The following is a 22,811-nucleotide window of genomic DNA, read 5'->3' as shown; positions in this document are numbered from 1 at the left end:
CAGCAAGTCACTGGTTTGTATTTATCAATGAGGGACACTGGGCAGAGATAAACACTGAGAAGGACGGCAGATGCACGCTCTGAACGTGTGTGTGAACAGCCAGAAACACACAGATGGATCCATGCACAAGCACGCACACATCTCCCTATCACTCACACACCCGTACCGCACTCCCTCTCCTCCTCTCTGTACTTCTTACAACTCCTTGTCAGGCTTTGAAACTTGATCTGTTGGTTGCCTGGTGACTGCAGCCTGGTTTTCAGGGTACTGAAGTTACCCTTCCCCACCCAACCCCCCTCCTTTTATTCTGCCTCTCAATGAACTCTTTTTTCCCCCCTTCAATCTCAGGGCTTTAAACGACAGGAGGATGCGTGCAGGGGGGAAACACACACGTTGCTCATACCAGGCCCTGGCCAAAGCCGTTTGAAAGTAAACAGGGGAATGTGGAGAAGTTTCCGGAATCTCATCATACTTTGCAGCTAACAGGCTGCTTCGATGATGCGGGCATGCTCCGTCACATTCAATCCTCTGTGTAAAGTAATTAACTAAAAAATAGAAAAATCCTTAAATTCTCGTCCAGTAGACATTCTGTATGTAAGAGCAGAGAACTCTTAAATGCCCTGCAACCCTGAAGCAACAATATCACGGGAAACACAACATCCTCACCATTCACACCGCTTTCCCTCCAGACAGCAGTGTCTGGAGCAGAGCCTAAAAGCTATGAAATTCATTCAGCTCTATACATGGCCTTAAGACAGGGTGAAACACACACTGAGAGTAAAGGCAGACACGATGGCTAACAATTAACCCTGCATTCCTGACTGGGGCTGTTGCTGTGCTTAATTAGTTAGGTTTAATGTTTGACTGACCTCCTAAACGACAGACCAGCGTTTGATGGGCGGTGTTCACTTAGAGGCACCATAAAATGAATGCCTCTCATTTCAGGCAGCATCTTTCAAACAACTGGGCAGGGCAAGGAGAGAGGAAATGTGCAGGCAGATGATAACAGGTGTGGGGATAACTTTAGGCATTTTCCTCTTATCTCTCTATGAGAGATCCTCCCTGAGCTGCCCATTTCCTAATATGCAACCTTTTCCAGTCGGACGTGGAATTAACTGCCACACTGCAGGCTAAGAGGAAAAACACTTTCACGTGCAAAATCACACAAACCTTCTTTAACATACACTTAATCCTCGTGTGGCTCTATATTATGGGATACTTAAAGATCATTGTGGCTTATAGCACCTCTTGTTATGTTTTGTAATATGACTGAAAGGCAGCCTATGGAAATCTGTCTGACTGACCATGTGCACTGATCTCGTGGGTTCAGAAGCACGTGGGTGTGTATACATGTTGATTTTCAAAATCTGAAGAGCGCCCTGCCCCCTGGGTCTCCACAGGGGGAATTCTGGTTTCACTGTCGAACACTTAACCCTTTCCCAAAGCCTCCCACTTGTCCATCACTACAAAGAGACGGCAGCCCCCCACTCCTCATTCTCCTGGGTTACCATAGTGATGAGACCAAGAAAAGCCCGGGCTGTAGGTTTAGATTTGAATTCAGTTGCTGTAGAAACACGACGGGGCCAAACTTGGTTAGGGGAGGGCTGATCACACAGGGGGGGTGGGTTTCTACTGTCAGAGATTTGAAAAATTACAAGTGAAGGGAAAACATGTTTCTTTCAGCCTGTGGACAGACAAAAGGCTGATGCCGTGTGACAAATGTTGCTTTATTTAAATTTGAATGTTGCATCTTAGGACATGAACTGAAATCTCGAAAGGCACTTGGCAGGTGCTCTGCCCTAAAGATGTTGACAAAAAGGCTGTTTTTTTTTTTCACTCTGATGGCCTGATGCACAGAAACAATGCAAATATGCAGCAATAACAACAACACTAAAGTTGAAAAATGATCAGCCATATCAGGATAAAACCCACCGTTTTCAAAATCCAAGAAGAATTGAGCGAAAGGTTACAGGGAGGTTACATGAATTGTGTGTGCATCGATAATCCACTGACAGCCTATGAGAGGTTGACCTTTCTGACCTCTGTGCTCCGTAACTCCCCAGCAGACACATTCATCACTCCCCCTGGTCCTACATTTGCACAATGTCCACGAGTCCTTCTCAAGAGACAAACATTATTAGACTCTATGGTGGACAGAGAGAATGGCTGAAACAATAGCTGCTGCTATTTTCTCGTGTCCTCCCTCCTCCTCCTCCTCCTCCTCCTCCTCCTCACTGTTTTTCCTCTAGCAGCTATCACATGACAGCTCCAGCCTACCTTAAAATGAGCCCTTTTTTCCAACAGGTCGATGCTGCAGTGCAGCCAAGGGTAGAAAATGGAAACGCTAATCCACCATTGCTGTGTGAACCTCTAAGACGCACCCTCTTCATATCAGCGAGAGTCAGGTTCTTGCCCAGTGGGTGGCAGGTTAGGAATAACTCAGCTTTCAGAGCCGTGCCGCTGGCCAGGAGCTGGCCTTGTCTCGTGGTTTCTGATCTCCTATTCTTTTCTTTTTTTTTTTTGAGGATAAGATTGATGAGGCTTTTTCTGCAAGTGATACCGCTGCAATGCAACCGAGCTCAGGACGCTTTACACCGAATACATTTTACTCGTATAATTCTGCTTCACTTTTGGTTACGTTTAAGATTTACAACACTTCCCTGGCACGTGTATTGTATTTTCTTCTCTGGCTTGGGGACAAGGATTTTATTGCTCCAGAGGAATGAAATCAACATGTGATTTTTGTGTTGGGGGTTCCCACTGGTACTTACTGACACAGTAATACAAGGGGTGTAGTGAATTATATGTGATACCATCGCAGGGGTAACTGTGGAGGAAGACAGATTATTCTGTTTGGAGAAGCATCCGCAGTGCTTTTCTTTGTCCATCCGTATGTGCATAAGAGAGCCGAGCGGAGGTGCATTGTGGGATGTGTTTTGATTTGAATACAATCATAAGTCTGGGACCGGCCCCCTGCCTCTGACAGCTAACCCCTCCCGCTCCCCCAAATTTCTCTCTTCAATCCTCCTGTCTCCCTAATCAGTTTAACCCTCTTATGAATAGCTCTTTGTCGTGAGATAGATTACAGTTAACTCTGTCCCTCTCGCTCTGTCCAGCTCTGTTAACCCTTGCACCAGCAAACACACACAGCTCACGTGCCAAATTTTACTGCAGTGGCTACTCAACTTATCATGGGCCATTAGCTCTGAAAAACGATCACGGGCCAAAGCATATTATAGTATAGTAGTGGTATTTGGTCCAGTGAGATTACGAGAAGTGTTTGAACATTTTTCAGTGTAGGACTTGAGCATTAACCTCTGGTCAGGAAAAGATAACACTGATGGTAATAATTAATAGTTACCTAAAATTTGCTTTAGTTTCTGTTAGTAGTGACCATAAGGAAAATGCTTAGTGTCTTCATCATTAGTAAACATTGATTTTTTCAAATTATTGTAATAAATGTTAATTACAAAAAATGAAACCCAACGTACAGGAGTAGATATATGACAGAAGAGACACTTGGACAGCACTGATATGACACCTCAGCACAGCACTGACTCTGATCTCATGCTCCTCATATGAATCTGGACAGTGACACACCTATGGCATGAGGTAATAGAGCTTTTGTAATGGCCTGTTGCACTAAGCCTGGGAAAATTCCCAAGTGGCAGCCATCTATTCTTCTTTCATGTGTCATTGTTTGCCACACACCATCCTGGTCTAGTTATAGCAGAAAAACTGGTTGGTGATGGATAAAGGTCAGATCCATCAATGATCAGTTTCACCTCTCAGCTGGGCCATTTTGTGCAATAAGATGCATGTTTGCAAAAGCTTAGTTCTTCAAAGGTTATAGAGTTCAGGGTTTGTGTGTGCATTGGTAGATTTAAGTGTGTGTGTGTGAGTGTGTGTGTGTGTGTACGTGACTTGTGCATGTATGTGACAAATGCAGGCCTTAACTTCTCCAGTCTTCAGAGGTCACACTGAGAGCGTGATGAAGGCCTGCTGAGATCTGGGGGATTGCCCATTGTCGTTCTAACCTAAGGTCAGACTCCCCTGCTCACGGTCGCTACTGATTTACTTCAGCACACAGGAGACATTTGATCTAGCCCTGCAACAGTAAACCATCCTGACACCGCAAGACTTCAACATATTGTCTCAACAAATACAACTCAAACTATAATAGTATGTCAGTCAGAGTTTATCCGGCTGTTTCCTCTTTGTTGTGAGTTGACTAATGTTCAGCCCTGCAGGGCATGCTGGGTGTGAAACAGAGAGGAAGCGGGATGAGCACTACCTTCCCGATGAACAGACAAGAAAAGCTCTCTGAGACCTAGACAGGCTGGTGTGGCGTCTAAAGGGGTCAACAGGAGAATGCCATTCAGTAGCCTTGTCACTCCTCAAATAAAGAGTGCAATCTCAAATACACCTGATATCGTATCAAAAAATGGTGGTTTAATGGACGACTGAAATAGTCCTCCAAGATATCGCTTGCTTTATTCTTTCATCTCAGTTTCTAAAATTGGCCAATAGCATCAGTGAGTTTGAGACAAAGCAGCAGACCAAGGACAGACAGGCTTTGGGAATGCTTTTTATGTTTTATTTTAGCTCACTTAAATGTGCAGCATTTGCAATGCAACGAGTCCACCAAAGGAAGGACAGGAGAGCACTTACATTTAGCAATACATAGTGAAGTCTGACACTTTACTTAGCATTATTGGAAGCAGCCATTATGCTGTAAATCCACCCAGCTCTTAACAACAGTACAGGCCTCATCCCGCTTGTTCCTGATCTCAGCCAAGACAAAAATCAGGAAATGGTCGCCTACGTGACTGTCTTGCGGTTAAATCTGAAATCCCCCAACATTTTAATTTGAGGGTAGAATACATTAGACCCACAGCGCTGACACGCTTCACATGCTGCCATCTGCCTCCAGTGGGAGGGGAGATATGAGGATCTGAGGCAGACAGGGGTAAAACCCAGACCAGACAAGTGCACACAAGTACACACAAGAGATACAAATGGCAAAATATTAGGACATCCCAAACAGTCTTCTACTCTGAGCAACATCTCTGCAATGTTGTTTACTTCATTATGGCTGCTTGTGCATCAGATGACTGCCCCGAAACAATGACATGGTTAACGGCCTAACATGCCAAACACATGTAGCCCAATTGCCCGGTGGAGGCAGCCTGTTTGTGGTTCAGCTCATGTAGACCTTAAATGCAGCTCCTGAGTTGTCACGATGCTGCAAACGTGTCTGAATCAGAGGCTTTCATTCTCTGTGGGAGTTCCTGTTAAAATAAGTTCTAATACGACAAATGCAGAGGGCTTTTAAGCCATGTTCCCTGCTGTACATTTCAGTGACCTAGTTGGGACAGTATGGGATTTTGGGTGTCCTAGTAGTCCTGTTGGCTTTGGCAAAGCAAGGGGAGGTTGTGATACCCCTCTTTGTCTTTTGTCCTCTGCTAGACAATGACAGGATTATAGGGCTCCAGCAAGAAAACTCCCATTATTCCCAATGCTTCATCCATCCTCCTTCCAGCACAACAATCTCCCCTTACTGGGTCACCCCTCAGCATACTAATAAAACACTGTCATCAGACCACCGAGCCCCCACCTACACTCCTAATCCCCCAATGCACAGCGTTACTGGTAGCCCCCTTATTCCTGCTCAGCTACCCCACCCCCCTTTAACAGCCTCCATTAAAACACATCCAATCTTGCCCTTCCTCTTCTCCCTGCACTGCAACTGCAGCCTGGAAACATACAGACTGCAACACCAACAGTAATTAAGGGAATTGTGGTTTAGATGGATTACCTATTTGGGATTTTGTTTCATCCAAACTTCCCCTTCCCAAGTCTTCGTAAATACCAGTGTCACCTCCTTATGCCTACCTTTACCCACAGAGGACAGATGCATGTAACTCGAGGTAAAAGAGAAATGTAGCCACATGGATACTTCGCCTCTCCTCACTGAAAACTACTGAACCATAATTAGAGAAATCTGTCAATTGGCGGTCAGTCTAATTAATCCTTTCAGAAAGAAACTGCTATGATAGCTCCAGAGTCAGTTCTTTGTTGTCCTACTGAGAAATGTTTTCAAAGCACCACGCTATGATCTGTGAGTAGTCAAATTGCTAAAGCACTGAAAAAAGATTCAATCAAAGAAAGGTCTTACAGGTCTGCTTCAGTGGAAGGGTCTTCAAGTCAAGTAACACGTGTTGTTACAGATACAGCATGTTTTTTTTTAATGTGTGTTTTCTGAAAGGAGTGGCTGAGCACGTCTGAATAACTCTTACCCTTGTAGTTTGGATGAACACGAGGAGCGTACACTCCAAATTTGATGAGGATGGGAACGTTGTAACCGAGGCGCACCCACTCCACCACATGCAGAGGAAAGAGGTTTGGGGTGGTGGCTTCTTTAGATGTAGGAGTGAGATTGCAGCTCAGTTCCGCAGAGCCCCCCTCTCTTGCACGAACCAATGTTGCCGCACCTTGAGACACACCTGTAAAAGCAGCAACAACATATCACCAGGAGATAAAGCATGAGACTCACTGTGGACAGTCACTGATAGCACAGAAGGCAATAAACAGTAAAAATGTGACTAAACACATAAATCATGTTTTACAAGGGCTTGAGAAATATGGGCAGCCAGAGAGGCTGGATTAACCTCTTTGGAATTTCTTTGGTCATTCATTCATGTGAAAATTGTTTGCTATGCTGTGAGCAGTTCATAAAACATTAGCAGCAATATCTTGGGAGGGATAAGAAAGAGCAGGACAACACAGACAAGAAGAGGTCAATGTTGAACTGGATCAGTCAGCGACTACGACATCCCCAGAGTGTTCCCTGATAAAACTGGGGCTGTCAGAGAGCATGTAAAACAATCGTGTGCCATTTGGTGACAAGATCATATAGCTGCAAAGCCTGCAAACACACAGCAATCCCATTAGTGACACCTGGAGCAGTCTCTCCTCTCCCTCGCTGCCATGTGCTCACGTGGGTGTGTGCGCGACTGGGTGCCAGTGTTTGCTCTACTACTCATCTGGCCTGGTGATTACTTTAATCTCAGAAGGGGGGGTTGGTGGTGATACTCTGATGCAGGGCAGCAGGACCCTCTGTGCTCTCTCCAGCCGACCTCCCACCACCCCCTGGGGTCCACACATGGTCTGCGGACCAGCCACAATCAATCCCACCACCCCCCCTTACAAACACATGCACGCACACAGAGAAGCGTGCCTAGGGATGGGGGTAGCATAAATCCCAGATTGATCTAAATCCACACCCAGAGATATTATTTAAGTTGGATTTTGGCCCCATTCCCTGTCGTCCACTCATGTCTATGCTGCAGCCCCTCCTCATTACTTTCCCCAATGTGAGGCAATGGGAGCTGTGCCAGATCCATCACGGTGTCACTCCGACTGCATGTAGGCAGCTAAACGGCGACATATGCCAACTGCTTTGCGATGCTTTATCATAACAAGGGACAGACTGTAGGTCTTGTTGAAGTTGGTAAACAATGAACTTTTGGTGAAGCAATGCAAACAAATGGCAAAGACAAAATAGAGGAAAACAACTGGTTGCCTTACAAACTAAAAAATGCTTAACCAGACAGTCTTTGCAACTTTGTTTGAATATATGACATGATATAACCAGACAAAGCATTTTATATCATTTATGTGATTTAATTTTTCATTACCACTTTGCCCAATTGGTAAAACACCTTGTTTTGTTGAACAGTTTTCAGCTGATTTTAAACAAAGATAAATGTGCACAAATTCAACCAATTATTTGACTAAACCTAACATGGAGTCACTCATCATCACCCACCAGTAAAGGTGTATCTATAAATCGATTAGTTGTCAACTATTAATTAATCGCCAACAACTTTGATAACTGATTAATCTGTTTGAGTAATTAAAAAAATGCAAAAAGTCCCTGACTCCAACTTCTTAAATGTGAATATTTTCTGGTTTCTTTACAGTTAACTGAATATCTTTGGGCTGTGAACAAAACAAGACGATGTCATCTTGGGCTTTGGGAAACACTGGTCTTTTTTTTTTTTTTTTTTACCATTTTCTGACATTATATAGGCCAAACAATCGAAACAAACAACAATCTAATCGATTAATCAAGAAAATAATCAACAGATTCATTTAAAAAAAGTTTGGTACAGCCCTTCCCACTAGTAAAGCAGTGTACAACAAAATCTGCCAAACTCATAATCCAAACCTAACATGTACAGTTAAATGTGACAGCACTTTTATAAATAATGTATTAATGCTGCATAAAAGACCAGCAGTGACATACTGTAAAGCAGTACCACCATCATGATCATGTAAATATCATCCAACAACAGCTGCTAATCTGTTCTGTACGTGTGAAAGTCCTGTAAACACATGTTGAGTAAATTTTCTACATCTGTATTACATAACAGTGTCTAATTCTTTTGCTGTGGGTGTTCGGACAAGTAGGACCTACAACAATTATGTTTTGTTGTTTGTGTCACGCTGCAATACCTGACAAAATGCTCAGCTCAAAACATCACAGTTCTTTGGATGAGTTATTCAATTTTGGAAAAATTGGAATGTTTTAGTAATATTAATGTGTTTTGTGAGTGATCAGTTTGTTGAAAAAGCATTTAATTGTTGAAAGTAGTATTACACAGCTTTGACCAACACAACTCAGTACTGAGAAATGCCTGCAATCATTTGAGGAAGACTCTAAAAGTTCAACAAGGAGAAATTAATTATGGAAATGTATTGTAAGTGTATGCAATGGATCCATATTTGCATTAGCATACTTACTTAGCAGACAGATGGCTACAGCAGTGGTGACAGCCTGAAGCCACCGTCTCTCCAGTCCCATGGCCGTCCGTCACACTCCTTCACACATCTCCCAACCTGAAGGAGAAGACCACACATCCCGTTCACTCTTTAACAGCAAACTACTGCACCGTTCAAAGATTCACCGCTGCACAAGGACATCTCTCACATCCCCCCAGGACGAATGTAATCCCTAAAGTTAACATCAACTCATAATCCAACAACTACACTACATTCCAGATGCTTCTTGGTTCATAAATAACTGTATTCTTTGAAAACACGTAATCCTCTAGAAAATTGCATGTCTGAGCTGTGGTTGGATTAAGGCAAATAAGCTATTCCAACAAGTGCCCACAGTGTATGCGTGTGTGTGCGTGTCTGTGAGTCCATAGAGAAGACAAGGCTGTACTGTAACTGTGTGTACAGATTAACCTCATGCTTGTGATTGGTTCAGCTCACCCAGAAGGTCCCATCTCACACTTAACAGGCCAACGGCAATTGACAGGTGACATGAGCAATATTAAAGTTGCGTCTAACCAACTCCAGATGTTATCTGATTACCACTGCTTAAAAAAGAAACTTAGCTGGCACAAATAGACTGCCATATGACAACGCTCCTAAATTAACCTGAATTCAAGACTCCCTCGAGTACAGTACGTGCCAAGCAGCTGACGGCAGCAACTGTTGTTCACCTGACTATTAAACGCACAAACAGCACATGCAAACATACCAGCACAGTCCACTGATGTGTTCAGTATCTCCTAATGAGCCCCACAAACAGGACTGCAGTTACACAAATTGTGGGCCTACTTCACAGTCTGAACGATGAGAACAGCTGCAGCAATTCGTGAGGCCCTCCACTTTAAATTGGATTGGAGGCACAAATTTAAGTTGCTGTCCTTCAGACATAATGGAAGACATCACCCCCTTCCCCTAAGTCACTCCATTCAGTACCCCTAATACCAGCTTATTACTTTAAGTTAAATTAAGTAATATAAGAAGGAGGCTATTCTTAGTAACAAGTAGGTGTGGGATATTAGCTGCTGCTATAACCACAGATGCCCTGTGGAAAAGGAGGATAACTGAATCCCACAACGGCCATGTTTAGTCTCTTAGCAGTTATGTTTGCAATTGAGTAAACAAACATCCCAGAATAGAGCAGCAGAAAGATGCATTTATCTCCTTGCACTTGACCGACATAAGGTTGACAATGTTGCTGCTGGAGCTGGCCGTGAAGCACTGTAATAACTTCTGTTTAGCACCTTTCCAAAACAAGCAGAAATACAAAACCAAGGTTACACAAGCACTGAAGAGGAGAGGGACAAAAACACTTCAGTGTGGGGTTGGCTTTACAGTAAAAGCCGATGAAGAGGGGAGGATGGTAGGGCACAAATAAAGGCTGAGGTTAATAGTTTTTACACGACAGTTTGTTAATGAGGAAAGGATTACTCCAACTGAGCAAACATTATTCGCTCAGTGGGGGTGTCGGAATAAACAGGACTCTTATAATGGATTCAAGATAAATAAATAAATAAATCTTTTCCGTCTAATCATCACCTCCAGCAGTCACAAGAATGATGGAAGTGATTGCACATCACTGCATCATCTCGGCTGTCATCTTCACAGTCATTTTAACAACATGACAGCACAAGTAATGAGCAAATCCTATCATACATCTAAAATTCCAGCTCAGATCCAGGCCTCAAGTAACTTTTGACAACCTCAAAACATAACAAATCCAAATCCCTTTTCTCCTGCCTGCTCTGCTGCGCCTCCACACCAGAATATATGACTGGCTTGTGGCAACCAACAGACAGGACTGCACCCACACTGAGCCGGCATATTACAGAGGAAGCCTGGAGGGTGGCTTTGTCTGCAGGTGCAGGAGAAGATGGAAGACAACCAGGTTATTTCCCCAGGCAGCAGAGCAGAGCAAGGGCCCATTTAATTGACACGTACAAAGATACCCCTTTTCCACTAAATTATCTCTGGTTCTTGAACCAGTTTTATTCAGCACTCTTGGTACCTTGGTGCTATCTAGCGAACCAGCCCATGTTTCCACAGGTTTTGATCAGAACCACTGTAATAAGCATACCTTATTAACAGAGGGTGTTGCACAATGCACAACGGAAGTAAACAGTAGTAGCAAGATAGCAAATCACACTGACTACCTGTGAGTTTTTGTTCTGGTATAACATATATTTGCTTTTATCAAAAAAACAAGCATGGGCCAACTATTAGAATGAACACTGCACTCGTTTTTCCGATGATTTCTCAACTAGCATCTCTACTGTAGCCTTCTCCATCCACTATTTACAACCTGTAGAATATGACACACTGACTGATGTTGCCACACTTTGCCCTTTGGGCCAAGGAAACCCTGCTATTTTTTGGTTCCAGCTGGGAACCAACTTTTCGGGTTCCAAACCAATTTGTTTTTGGTCAAAATGCTCTGAATGGTTCAAACGTAGGTACTGGAAAAGGGTTGAGAGGCCCCAGAGAACAGCCCAAATGTTTAAGACAGAACATGGATTCTGTGACAAATCATCAACAGTCAAGCAGCAGCAGTACTGTTGCTATTTACATGACAGCAATGTAATAACAGACACGTGCAGCAATTAAGATTTTCATCACTAAGTAACTTACAAAGAAAGAAAAACTGTAGACAACTCCTATTCAAACTTCAGCATGTGAGAAGTGAGAGGGGTTTACTCCTGCACACTAATCTCCTCACAAGTATATCTGAGAAAAAGGACAGAATTAACAACTTTGCAAGTTGCACACAACCATACCGAACTCAACACGTGCAAATGGGACGAACATTGGCAGTGAAATAGACAGGACCTGAGTGATCTTTGGCACTTAAAAGATGAGATTTTTTGGAGGTTAAAGGTGCAAAGTGACGACACAAACAGCTTAAAAGATAACTACAGGAAAAGCTTGGAAAACCCAACATGAACCCTTCTCGTCATAAGGTTAAGAAAGGTTAATTCACCTGGGGAAAAGACATTTAGCTCTGCTGTCTAATGTTTCACTGGATTTCAATGACACAAATTGCTTTAGATCTAGGCATGACTTAGCCTTCTGGTCTGGATGTTTGTAACACCCAGTCTAATCCCGCTCTGCTGCTCCGAGTGTTAATAGTCTAATTGAATTACAGATCAAATTGGTGAGACAACTCAAGGACGCTCTTGTCATCTGGCTATGCAGTGATCAATCACTTGAAAATGAAGTCACTAAACACTCCAGATTTGTCCAGCCGTTGCTGGAGATAACATGGCTGGTTTATTTGCTGCAGAGTCAGCAGGTTATGTTGACCTAAGGCTGGGCGCTGAGAAGACAATCAAATACATCACAGTAATTTTGACAAAGTATGTCATTATCGGTATTGTGACAATATTGTAGGTTGACTATTGATGTTTTCACAGAATATTTGCACAATGATATTTTTGATAAATAATCATCAGTAATGTGAATAATATAATAACTATGTAGGTGAGGACAAATAATAGAGCAGCTAGAACAGTCTGGTAAGTTCAGGAAATTACATCACTTTACTGTAATGCAGCCTTAAAAAACAGGAAAAGACAACACTTACGCTTACGATATTACCATATCCAAAATCTAAGACAATATTTAGTCTCATATCTCTACAATAACACTATATTACCCAGCCCTATGCTGACCGCATTTTATGGGGACCACACACAACAGAATGTGGATCCTGACTCAGTACAAAGCAATTTATGTATCGGTGATCTTCTCTAAAAGATCACTTATACACTTCTGTTGTAGAAGCTACTATTCTCATCTCCACTGCTAAGCAATAACTTTACAAATGCAGACTCAAACCATCATTTGCCAAAAGTGGAAATCTGTAACTCAAGAACTCAAATGTCACTAAATAATAAGCAAAAACAGGTATTTCCAAAATCACTTAGGTGGATAGATGTGTTGTGTAGACTGCTAAGAAGCAGATTTTAAGCTGTCGGCTGTAACAGCTGGTAAGCCTGATCGCTCCATATGCATCTCCTCTGAATCACACTAGAATAAATTGATGAGGAGGCATAAACTGAATAATGCAAAAGTTAAGGAGCACTTTGTGATGAGTTACACTGTGCAGGAGTAAACTCGAGCAGTCTTTCAGCTATCTTGTTCACTTGATAAGTGACAATTAAACTGTCACTTTCTCTTTTCAGTCTAACGTCTTCTCTGACACTTACAGAAAACCCAACACAAAAGTTCAACTTTTGACCTACAGTCTGTGTGTGTGTGTGTGTGTGTGTGTGTGCGTGTGCATGCGTGCGTGCAAGTGTTATTCCTCAGTACCTAAGCAGAACCATCAGTGATGCTAGTGACAGATACAGGCCTGCATTACTCTCTTAGTAATCCTTGTTAATCCTGACAGAAGCTGTAGCCTCAGTGCAAACAAGCCTGTACCAAGACCAACAAATGTTACTCGAGCAGAAACTTTTACAGGTGAACAGAACAATCTCATACCAAGGCAGAAATGTGATGCAAAGGAACAAAGTAAAGATAACAGATCTGCACAAGCAGTACATGTGACAGTTGTTTACATGGGACTGGGTTGTAAAACCCATCAATCCAACCTTGACTGGTTAGACCAGCCCTTGCAACTCTGCAATCAATCAATGGATTTTGTCCCTGGCACTGCAACCCAATTTGGTATCTGTATTGATGTTTTTTTAACTAAAGGAAATGAGCTGGGCACACACTGGGCACGGGTGAATACTAGTCTCGTGAGGGGGAAAGCCTGCTGTATGGATTAACATAGTGATCGCTGGTAGCCTAACGCATGCTGCTACAGGGAATACTCTAACAATATTGACTGATGAGCAGTGATTGAATGCTTTTAATTTACTCACACACAAAAACTTGAATAATGCTACCTTTACTATGCTATGCAGATTTGTAGAAATTTAACTGAGCTGCAAATCACATACATGCATATATGCCCCACACGTATAGCTCAGTGGTCTCAGGGGAGCAGGGAAAGACATGAGTCAAGAGAAAGTAAAGCAGGTAATATCCTTCTTGTAAATCCTGTGTCTTTGTCCTTCCCTGCCCCCGACTCTAAGGAACAGGTCAGTCCCATAAAGCTACTTTCAAGACACGACAGTGAGAGGAACTGAGGGTCAAAAACCAAAGGTAACGAACTCAAGAGCTGAAGTCTACTGTTGAAGCATAGCGCTGGATTTATTTAAGAACTCGGACATCAGTGAGAGATGTTAGATCCTTAAAGAAAACATGAAATATTTCATTTAAAAATGTCAAGTGATATGGTTCTCATGTCTTCACTTAGAGAACATCTGCTACTGGCCAGATGTAAAAGGCTCTTTCAGACAGGTTATCACTAATGAGACGTAAGACACGCAATGGTAACCTTTTATGGTACGGTGCATGGCCCTTAAACTTTATGAGGCACTTTCTCTACTCTCCCTTAGCTTTGGTTTACTACATTTAACTTTTATGTGTGTGGGGTTTTTTTTTTGCAATATTTGTATATTCTTTGGTAAACCATGAGCTTCGACACAGTGCCACTGCATGCTTTTACTGTACAGGAAAAAGAATCTATCTTCACTAGCAAGGGCACAGCAATTCAGAGTAACCACCTTCACCTCATGAATAATTTGTTTCTCAATACAATCAATTTCCTCCAGCATCACTATCTGCCTACAGGGCGCAGTTAGCAACAGTGTTCTGAATAGCGCAATACACTGATGAAACGTCAAGGCGTGCTAAATGTTGAAATATGTGGGATATTATTGTGTAAAATGACACCTGGGCTGGTATCTGACGTGCGCAGACTTTGTTAAGCTGGAGGGCCTTGATGATATGCTCAGTGTTTACTTCAAGGATTCTTAAGGAAAAATGCAGAACGGCTTCTTGAACGTTCATGTCACCCAGTAAATAATGCAAAAGCAATCACAAAAACAGACTTGCACACTAGTGTTTGCCACAACGCCTAGACTGGGAGTATCTATTTTTCTCTGGCTTACTCTTTGAGAAAAAAACACGTTACAATTTATCTTTTCTAGAGGTTAAAGGCAACTGAAACCTTTGACAACCTACAAGCTGGTTAAGGAAGCTTATTTTTTCAAAAGGAAACAGTGTTCCTTCCTATACAGTCTTACATCCAAACACAAGACATTACAGACATCCAGAGTGATGTGTGTCTCTGTGCACCTCATGTCTTACCAACCAGTATCAACAAGCACAACAAAAACAAAGGATGGGAGACACTAGAGCAGGGAGTATCTATCATGTCAAAAGCACAAGACGGCTGCACTCATTGCAAAACAGCTTAAATTAGGTTCTGCCCAGCACACTGCACTATGTGGAGCTGCAGACAAATAAACTGTCTGGTACATATAACATACACCAAGCTTCGGGCTCTATATTTATGCACCCCTACAGTGAATTGGGATGCTCAGCCCTCCATGTCACCATACAGATCTCCTGTAATGCAAAACAGGTGCATCTTTTGTCTGACTCAGTGAGTCTGACACCAGCTGAGAGGAGGGAGCTGTGAATGAAATTAAAAAGATTAAAAAAAACACTATTTTGGCTGACTGTTGTTCTCATTATTTTAATCCTGGGAACAGAGTTCACTTTTGGGTCATTACAGCGTGTTAAACCTATTCACTATGGTATTAGAGACCCCCCCCCCCTCACACACACACACACACTCATTCGGAGATTAAAAGTGGCGCATGTGATACCATAAAACATAAACAAAGGCGCGACATGACAGTCTGTCTCAGTAGTACTAGAGTACATTTTGCAGGAAAACTAAATTAATGTCATAGCAAAATGGGGATGATTTTGGCTCTGCCTGCACAGCTCCTTACCTTGCTTGAGGCACTTTTCTCTTGAAGCTGAAAGTATAATCTTTCAATCCATTGATGCTCTTCTTTTAGACTCGTCTCACAGACCAAATTTACCCGATCATTCCTATCTCTTCAAGGAGACGTTAGATTAAAAACACGACTAAAAATAAAAAGAAGAAAGTGTTGGATAAAACGCAGGTGGTCTCATTTTTTCTTCTCAGTCCGTGCGTGGATCAAAATAAAATAAAATTAATCATCGGCATCCATGGTTATTGGACTTCCTGGGGAAAAAAAACACTTCAATAAAATCCATAAACCCAGGCCACCTTCATAAGTCCGACATCAGCCCATTTAAAGTCCATTTAAACTTTCCACGCCTTGGATTTTCTGGAAGTAGCTTCAATCATGAGTGAGAGTTTATAATTAACATCACAGATGTATAGAAATGGCTCTCGGTCGACGCTCTGCACATTTATCATCAAACAAGTGCAAGTTTCATCAGAAAGAGAGCACACACTGCACGTTTAGTTACAGCCCTGCTGTTGATACTCTCTGTGTCTCCCCTCCCATTATCATCAGTCCCTCCTCCTACTACAGGCGCTACTTGAACAAGTCACACACAGTACAACCACCACACTTCCTGTTTTACCTTTCAGAATAAAGCCCCTGGTGAGGAACAAAACGGTTGCAAGAAGAAATTAATTAAATTAACGCTAAAACATTAGGTAGTTACGCAATTTGTAGAGCAATTGAGTAATTAATTGAAGTTGAATTTAATTTCAGCCATTTATAAAGAGTAATTGCAAATATTTTTGCTCTTTAGCTTATCAAATGTGACAAATAGCAGTGGGTTTCTTTATATCAGTGTACATTAAACGTTTATTTACATTTTGATGGTTGAGTTGGACAATACAATCAATTTCAAGATGTCACATTGGGCTCTGGGAAATTATGGTGGGCATTTTCATTGTTTTCCACAACATAAATCACTGATAACTGCAAAAGTAATCAAAAAATTAACCAATGAAGGCCTTTATTAATGGAAGGCAATTACAAAAGTCACAGGTGTATAACTAGAATCAATGGTGGCTGAATTACATCTAGCTGCATCAGGTTTAGGGTGCTGGTTGTTACACCTGCCAAAGCCTGCTGGCTCACTGTCACGGGATGAGTAACTAGGACCCTTGACCAGTATGGAGCCATCATTAATGCCAATACCAGCTTCAGTCTAAAATGAAAATTGCTGTGCTTTCCATACTTACTCTTCACATTTTTTAATCTGGGGCCATGTGGGCTTTGTCACTCAGCACTGGATACAATGTAAAATGCTGCCAAAAACAAGACCAAACCTTGAAATTCTAAAAAACAAATCACTTTTTTTTGTAAAGGCTGCAAAATAGTGTACTGAGTTCATTTGTAGTCAGAGCATACAGCCTGGGTAAACGCAACACACAAAACGCTTTTATGTTGAAGTTAAAATAATCCACTTCCGTTAGTTGCCACCTGTCATTGTGTGCATTGATGCTGCTGGTACTTAAGCGCCTCAGACAAAAGCGCCTTTTCGTGGGAAAGACTTGCTTCCTCTAACAAAAGGCAAACACACACCTAAAGGACAAATTTAACTCAGACCCGTTTGGTACAGCATCCAGCATATATATAAAAATACATGTTGTTTAGAGATATCTTAAAGCCTCCAGCGAAGAAAATATTTCTTCAGTATGTGAAATGAAAAACGGGCGTTAAATATTAAAAATGTTTCAAATACAAGATTCATGAGTTAATGTCAGGTTTTACCCACTACCAACACCAAATCATTACAGTCCTGCAATGACTAACATTAGTGAGGATAACGTTAATTAATACAAAAAGCTAACGCTAGTAAGCTATAACTTAAGTTAGCCTTAATTGTTACTCTTCCGTAATATTCAGACCATCATTCCCTACGTGGGTATAAGATGCCTTCTTCACAATTAAGTCTAATATTTGACTAATAACATTATTCTAAAAACCTGAATGCCAGTGAAATATGTATGTTCAGGGAAAAGCTCATTTTTGTAACATTCTTTTTTTTTTTAGCTAGCATAACGTTACTTCACCCGCCGTTACAAACTGCAACTCCGTGCCGTTCAAATTTTTAGCTAAGCTAACGCTATGGCTGGCTAGCTAGCTTTCCGTTAGCTAACAGCTCGAGCTAGCAAGAACCGCCTTTTATTGTCTGCATGAGTCTTACATTAGCTAACGGTTAATTATATTAACTAATTATTTATTAAATATATTATAATTATATTATTATCATTATACAAAGATGTAAAGCTGTTAGTAAGTAAGGAGGAGTAACTTTAGTCCCTAACTTGCCCACTGTTTCTTGACTCTTCTGTCAAAACTATTTCTGCTTTCTTTTTACCGTAATGCTGTCAGAGATAAGAGTAAGATAAAGTGCTTGTCATCTTTTATTCAGTCTAATTTGAATGACATTTAATATAGTTGTAATGATGGGCCCCCCTTTTAAAAAGAGAGAGATAAAGTGGGGAGTTGTATAAATAAACTATCAATATTGTCATAATCTTACCTCAAAATTATATTTCCTTAAATGAGCTGGATGATACTCACATTTACTTTGATATGAGCTGATGGAGCTGTGGTCGGTTGGGTCACTGGGGCTCTGTCTTGTTTACCCCCCAGTTTAAAATAGCCAATCCAGTGCCACACAGACTGTACCACCACAAGGGGGAGACACTGTCCATCACTAATAAACCACTTGTGTATTCGTGCAGGGTGACAGACACACAGAAAATATAATATACCGGTAGCTTGGGTATGGTTTCACACTGTAAACTTTAATTACAAGTTTACAGGGATTTTGCCTTGATAACTTGTTGTGATATGACAAAGTTATAAAGTAATGTGATCTCCACTGTGGACACACACTGTTAAATTACTATAAAATTCGTACAATATAACACTCTACTACACTTTATATAATAAATAAATAAAAGGTTTTTAGAGAGCAGCAGATATTATTAACATATAGAAAATATGAGATTGTTCAATGGTAAATTGTTCAATCTCTGTATTCAGTAAGTGATGTTTTGTATGTGTGTGGGAGTGCTTCCTGACAAAGTAGGAAGCATTCAGACAAAAAGGTTCCTGAACTCATATACAGTCTTTTATCTGGTCTGACTAATGCCAGGTAGTTTGTGGTTGGACACATTTGTTAGAAACAAACTGTCCTTGAAAATATCAACTAAAAACAGCTGGTTGCCAGGCATCCGAAAGGATTACACAAGTGCAACCTTTGCTGACAATGTGCTTTACATGTGACATTATACTGCAAAGGAAATGGAGGTGGTAGCCTTGCCTTTCACTAGCACACTTTCCAATTATGATGAAACTGATGAGTTAGATTAGAGGAGGAAAGGTTTTAGGCGCAGGTTAATAAAATGTCAGTTCTTAATAGCTTGTGTACTTCCTGTTTGACAAGTGTTTACTCTCACAGGCCAGGTGCACCATATGGAGATCAAAGGATTGGCATTAATCACATGAAATCCTCCATGAAAGACCAACTCTGAGCAGTGAGGAAGAATTAACTGGAGGGTAAGGCAAACTTTGGTGTACAGTATAATGATCCTATTGTGGACAAACCAATACTAGCCTTTTATTAAATATCTATTATATGCTAGACAAGAAACATAATATGTTGTATGATGCAGGTTTATCACTTAGTCTGGTGTGTATAGCCTGAAACATTTTTACCTTAATCTTACTGTAAATGAATTCATTGCAAGCCGGTTTATATGAGTTTTCTCTACCATTAAACAGACATGTGGATCAACCCAAATTAGAGATTCCACTGAATAGAATTTTGGTTTCATTTGGCATGAAAATAATCTGACTTTAAGAGTTGGCTTGACTTTAAAAAGTGTGTAAAATTCTCATGTGTTTCAGTGTGTTAGAACCACATTGGTTAGATCCCTCTTTATTTTAAGCTAAAATGTGACCAACTCAGTGTGAAGTTTTTCCACAAATGATCTTAATGATATAAATATCAATATGCAAATAAAAGACACTTATCAAATTACAGTTTTATTAATTTGTCAAGCTAACAAAACATATACAAAGTCTGGTACTGATTTGGCTTCATAACAGCAGGCTGGCAACTACATAGGAATGCTACCCCATGACAATAACAGCAAAATCATTCAGATTTAGAGTAAGGTGATTTATAGACTCTATTTTCTTATAAGATATCAGTGCATTTAAATTATTACAAGCAAAATATTTGGAGTACATGTGAGTACAGGAAGACAGTGGCTGTAGCTGTGGTGTATGTCAGTCATCAAAGTCTGGGATGTCATCATAGGAGTAACCACGGTAGCCCTTTGATGCATAGTAAGCTATTCGTAGGTGGTAGATTCCCGGCAGGAAGACAAGGATCCCAATGATGAGAACAGGAATGGTTCGGTCTGAGTGCTGACAAAGGGGAAAAAAAACATTCATTTTAACAGAGGTAAATATATTGTTTATATTGTAACCTCTGTGCATATACAAGTACTCACAGGGACTCCAAAGTATCCAGCCAGAAGGAGGGAGCCGATGATGATTAACAGAGAGCCGATTAAGAAGAGGACTGCAGCTAGTGCTATGGCTTTGTATGGGACTTTGGGTGGGCTCTTTTTGAACTGCAGAGGAGGAGAAATATTTAATTAAAAACACTGTTCTCAGACACAGCAGGCTCTCTGTGGCAATGCCTGTTTTCCCACTCATGTACTGGACTGGACAGGCAAAATGAGTCTGGCTCATAATGTACCTGAACTTCTTGGGAAAGTTAAAGGTTGTGACTTGTTGACAGATACTTTATATTAAAGCAAGCTGATTATATGTGCCATCAAACAGTCATGCTATATTATGCATTTAAAGATGTCAATGTGTTGGTTATGCATTGCAATCCTTGTGACTAAATACTGCCATGAACATTCAACAACCATCATGACAAAGTCCATTGATTTGACGGGGGTAACCACCAATATTACACACAAACACTAATTTTCAATCATGGGTAAAGGTGTAGATTTCAAGGGGACATGCCCCCTTCAATATGTAGAACATGTACATATGTCACCACCACAACAAAAACATGACCTTTATTTTGACATTTACACCATTAATTGAGGCAGGAAAGACACAAATTGGTGCATAAAAATTCCCAAGAATGAAGGACATGAAGTGTTTAATGCTCAACTCCCATGTTTTATATGATTGTTGAACTTAGTCATAAAGACCAAACCCATTTTTTACTAGGCTGTAAACATGTTTATTTCTGATGTAAAATTGGGCATTTTGAAATGGGAGTCTAAGGGGATTTACTCCATTTTGGAGCCAGCCTTGTGCAGCTATTCAATGGACTGAAGTTTTTGACACTTCCCCACTGGCTTCATTTTTCAGCCAGTGTGTGTTTGGGAGGCACTAAGCATATGCCTGGATGAACAAGACTTCAGTTATACTGTACAAGTTGTGTAAGTGCTTGTGAACAGATGTTTAGATATAGTTTTGCTGATGTTAAACATCAAATCAATCAATAAATCAATATGTTCACAATTCAGAGGTATGCAAGGAAAACAGTTTTCTTCACAAATCAAGGCCACAAAGCACAACACATTGATATACAAATGGTCATTATGTGGGTGAAGTATTCCTTTAAAACAGGGGTGTCAAACATACGCCCCGGGACAAAGGGTCCAAACAGGCCCACTGAATGGCTTTGCACATCTAATAGTGATGCACTTGTGAGGGCTAAGAGGTGTCAGGTTTCAGGAGCAAGTTGAACAGTGAGTAGCTTTCTTCCTGTAAAATGCTGCCTCAGAGGGTTTTCCACCCTGATCAGAATACAGTTCTCGGAAAGAGCAATGCATACTTAAAGTGGTCATTTTTTAAAGATATTGAATGTTATGCAAAATATTGTCAGTCAGCAGCTGACTGGATGTACAAAAGAATCTGCAGACTTATATCTTAAAACATTATTGGTGGAGCCCTGTTGTTAGGACAATGCCAATACTTCAGATTTGTTAATGGTTTTGATAACTCAACAGCTTCCACTTTAGTTGGGTGTGGTGATGCCAGGATTACTACACAGGAGTGGAAATGTATAGAAAAATGCACATGTAATGACAGTGAGTAGTGGACTGACTGAATGTGGAAAAACTGAGGCATTGCTCTTACTCTTCTGAAGGCATCACAGGTTGTTTGTCATCTGTTTTGTAGATTGATGAGTGTTTTTAAAATATACTTCTGTATATTAAGAAAAGGGGCAACATTTGGAAATGGTTTGCACTATATGTGGCCCATGAACTAAAATGACACCTCTGCTTTAAACTCTCTTCCTTCAGTGTTATGGACGTGCAACAATAAATCACTGCAGTGCCCCCTTTAAGTTCATTATAGTGTGCTCTAATCCTGTGAAGTCCAGAGTCTAAGAGTGGATGACCTATGACCTTTAGTCTATAACCACAAGGGCAACCATGTTTGCTAAAAACTTAAATATATTATTACAATTGCAAGATATATATTCTATTATAACGCCTGAGAAGCACTGCTTTAGTTTGCTACACTTTGAACAAATCAAAATAGGTCTTACCTGTAAATCAATGTAGCCATCATCATCAGTGGCCAACCTGGAGTACTTTACTTTACTGTTGGGGATCCCGTTGGACACAATGTTACGAGCAGGCATCTTCTTCAGCTGCTAACGGTTTGTTTTCAGTGTTTCAATGAGGCAGCTACAGGAGCGATATCAACACCGTCATCACTCACAAGCTGATAGTGCCAGAGTCAAGTCAAACACTACACCAAATCCGAGATATGATCGTTATTAGCTCCTCAAACTAGTTATAAGAAGAGATTACAGCGGGGTGCTGTCTGTTTATTATCTTCCTGCATGGGTCTTCCGTGTTTACGACTCGGTCTGCAGTGCGCATGTGCGACCCGAAGCGTCATATGGACACCGTAGAAAGAAAACATAAATAAAAATTAAGTGTCATGAGTGCGACGCAAGCTCAAAATCGCTTTAAAGGGGATTACATAAAGTCCGAGTTGTCAGATTTATTTTATTCCGACGAATTGTTTTACTGGTTGTTATTT

At 41.1% G+C, this 22,811-nt stretch overlaps 2 protein-coding genes across 3 annotated transcripts in view; both read right to left on the bottom strand.

Annotated features, from left to right (window-relative positions):
* Window positions 1–16,223, bottom strand: part of igsf9b (immunoglobulin superfamily, member 9b) — a 31,209-nt gene extending 14,986 nt beyond the window's left edge. For both annotated transcript variants that reach the window (XM_033619968.2, XM_033619969.2), the window contains exons 1-3: window positions 15,699–16,223; window positions 8,809–8,904; window positions 6,300–6,506 (exon numbers count right to left, since the gene is read on the bottom strand). In XM_033619968.2, the coding sequence (XP_033475859.2) occupies window positions 6,300–6,506; window positions 8,809–8,869 (268 nt within the window). In that variant the 5' untranslated portion in view covers window positions 8,870–8,904; window positions 15,699–16,223. The remainder of the gene's footprint in view (window positions 1–6,299; window positions 6,507–8,808; window positions 8,905–15,698) is intronic.
* A 3,529-nt stretch (window positions 16,224–19,752) lies between these two features.
* tmem230b (transmembrane protein 230b) lies at window positions 19,753–22,611 on the bottom strand. The gene is made up of 3 exons (XM_033620177.2): window positions 22,309–22,611; window positions 20,234–20,356; window positions 19,753–20,147 (listed from the first exon to the last, which is right to left on the bottom strand). The coding sequence occupies exons 1-3, from the start codon at window positions 22,402–22,404 to the stop codon at window positions 20,007–20,009; spliced, it is 360 nt and encodes a 119-aa protein (XP_033476068.1). The 5' UTR covers window positions 22,405–22,611; the 3' UTR covers window positions 19,753–20,006.
* Window positions 22,612–22,811: the final 200 nt, after the last annotated feature.

Source organism: Epinephelus lanceolatus, chromosome 9 (assembly GCF_041903045.1).
Source record: "Epinephelus lanceolatus isolate andai-2023 chromosome 9, ASM4190304v1, whole genome shotgun sequence".
NCBI classification, from domain to species: domain Eukaryota; kingdom Metazoa; phylum Chordata; class Actinopteri; order Perciformes; family Serranidae; genus Epinephelus; species Epinephelus lanceolatus.
Note: the sequence above shows the minus strand (reverse complement) of the source record. Positions and strands in the feature narration are given on the sequence as shown.

Excerpts from the sequence above, each read along its gene's own strand:
- tmem230b (XM_033620177.2), bottom strand. The coding sequence starts at position 22,404 with ATGCCTGCTCGTAACATTGTGTCCAACGGGATCCCCAACAGTAAAGTA. Across the intron at positions 20,357-22,308 it reads ATGGCTACATTGATTTACAG|TTCAAAAAGAGCCCACCCAA; the intron begins GTAAGACCTATT and ends CCTCCTCTGCAG. Across the intron at positions 20,148-20,233 it reads CTGGATACTTTGGAGTCCCT|CACTCAGACCGAACCATTCC; the intron begins GTGAGTACTTGT and ends CCCCTTTGTCAG.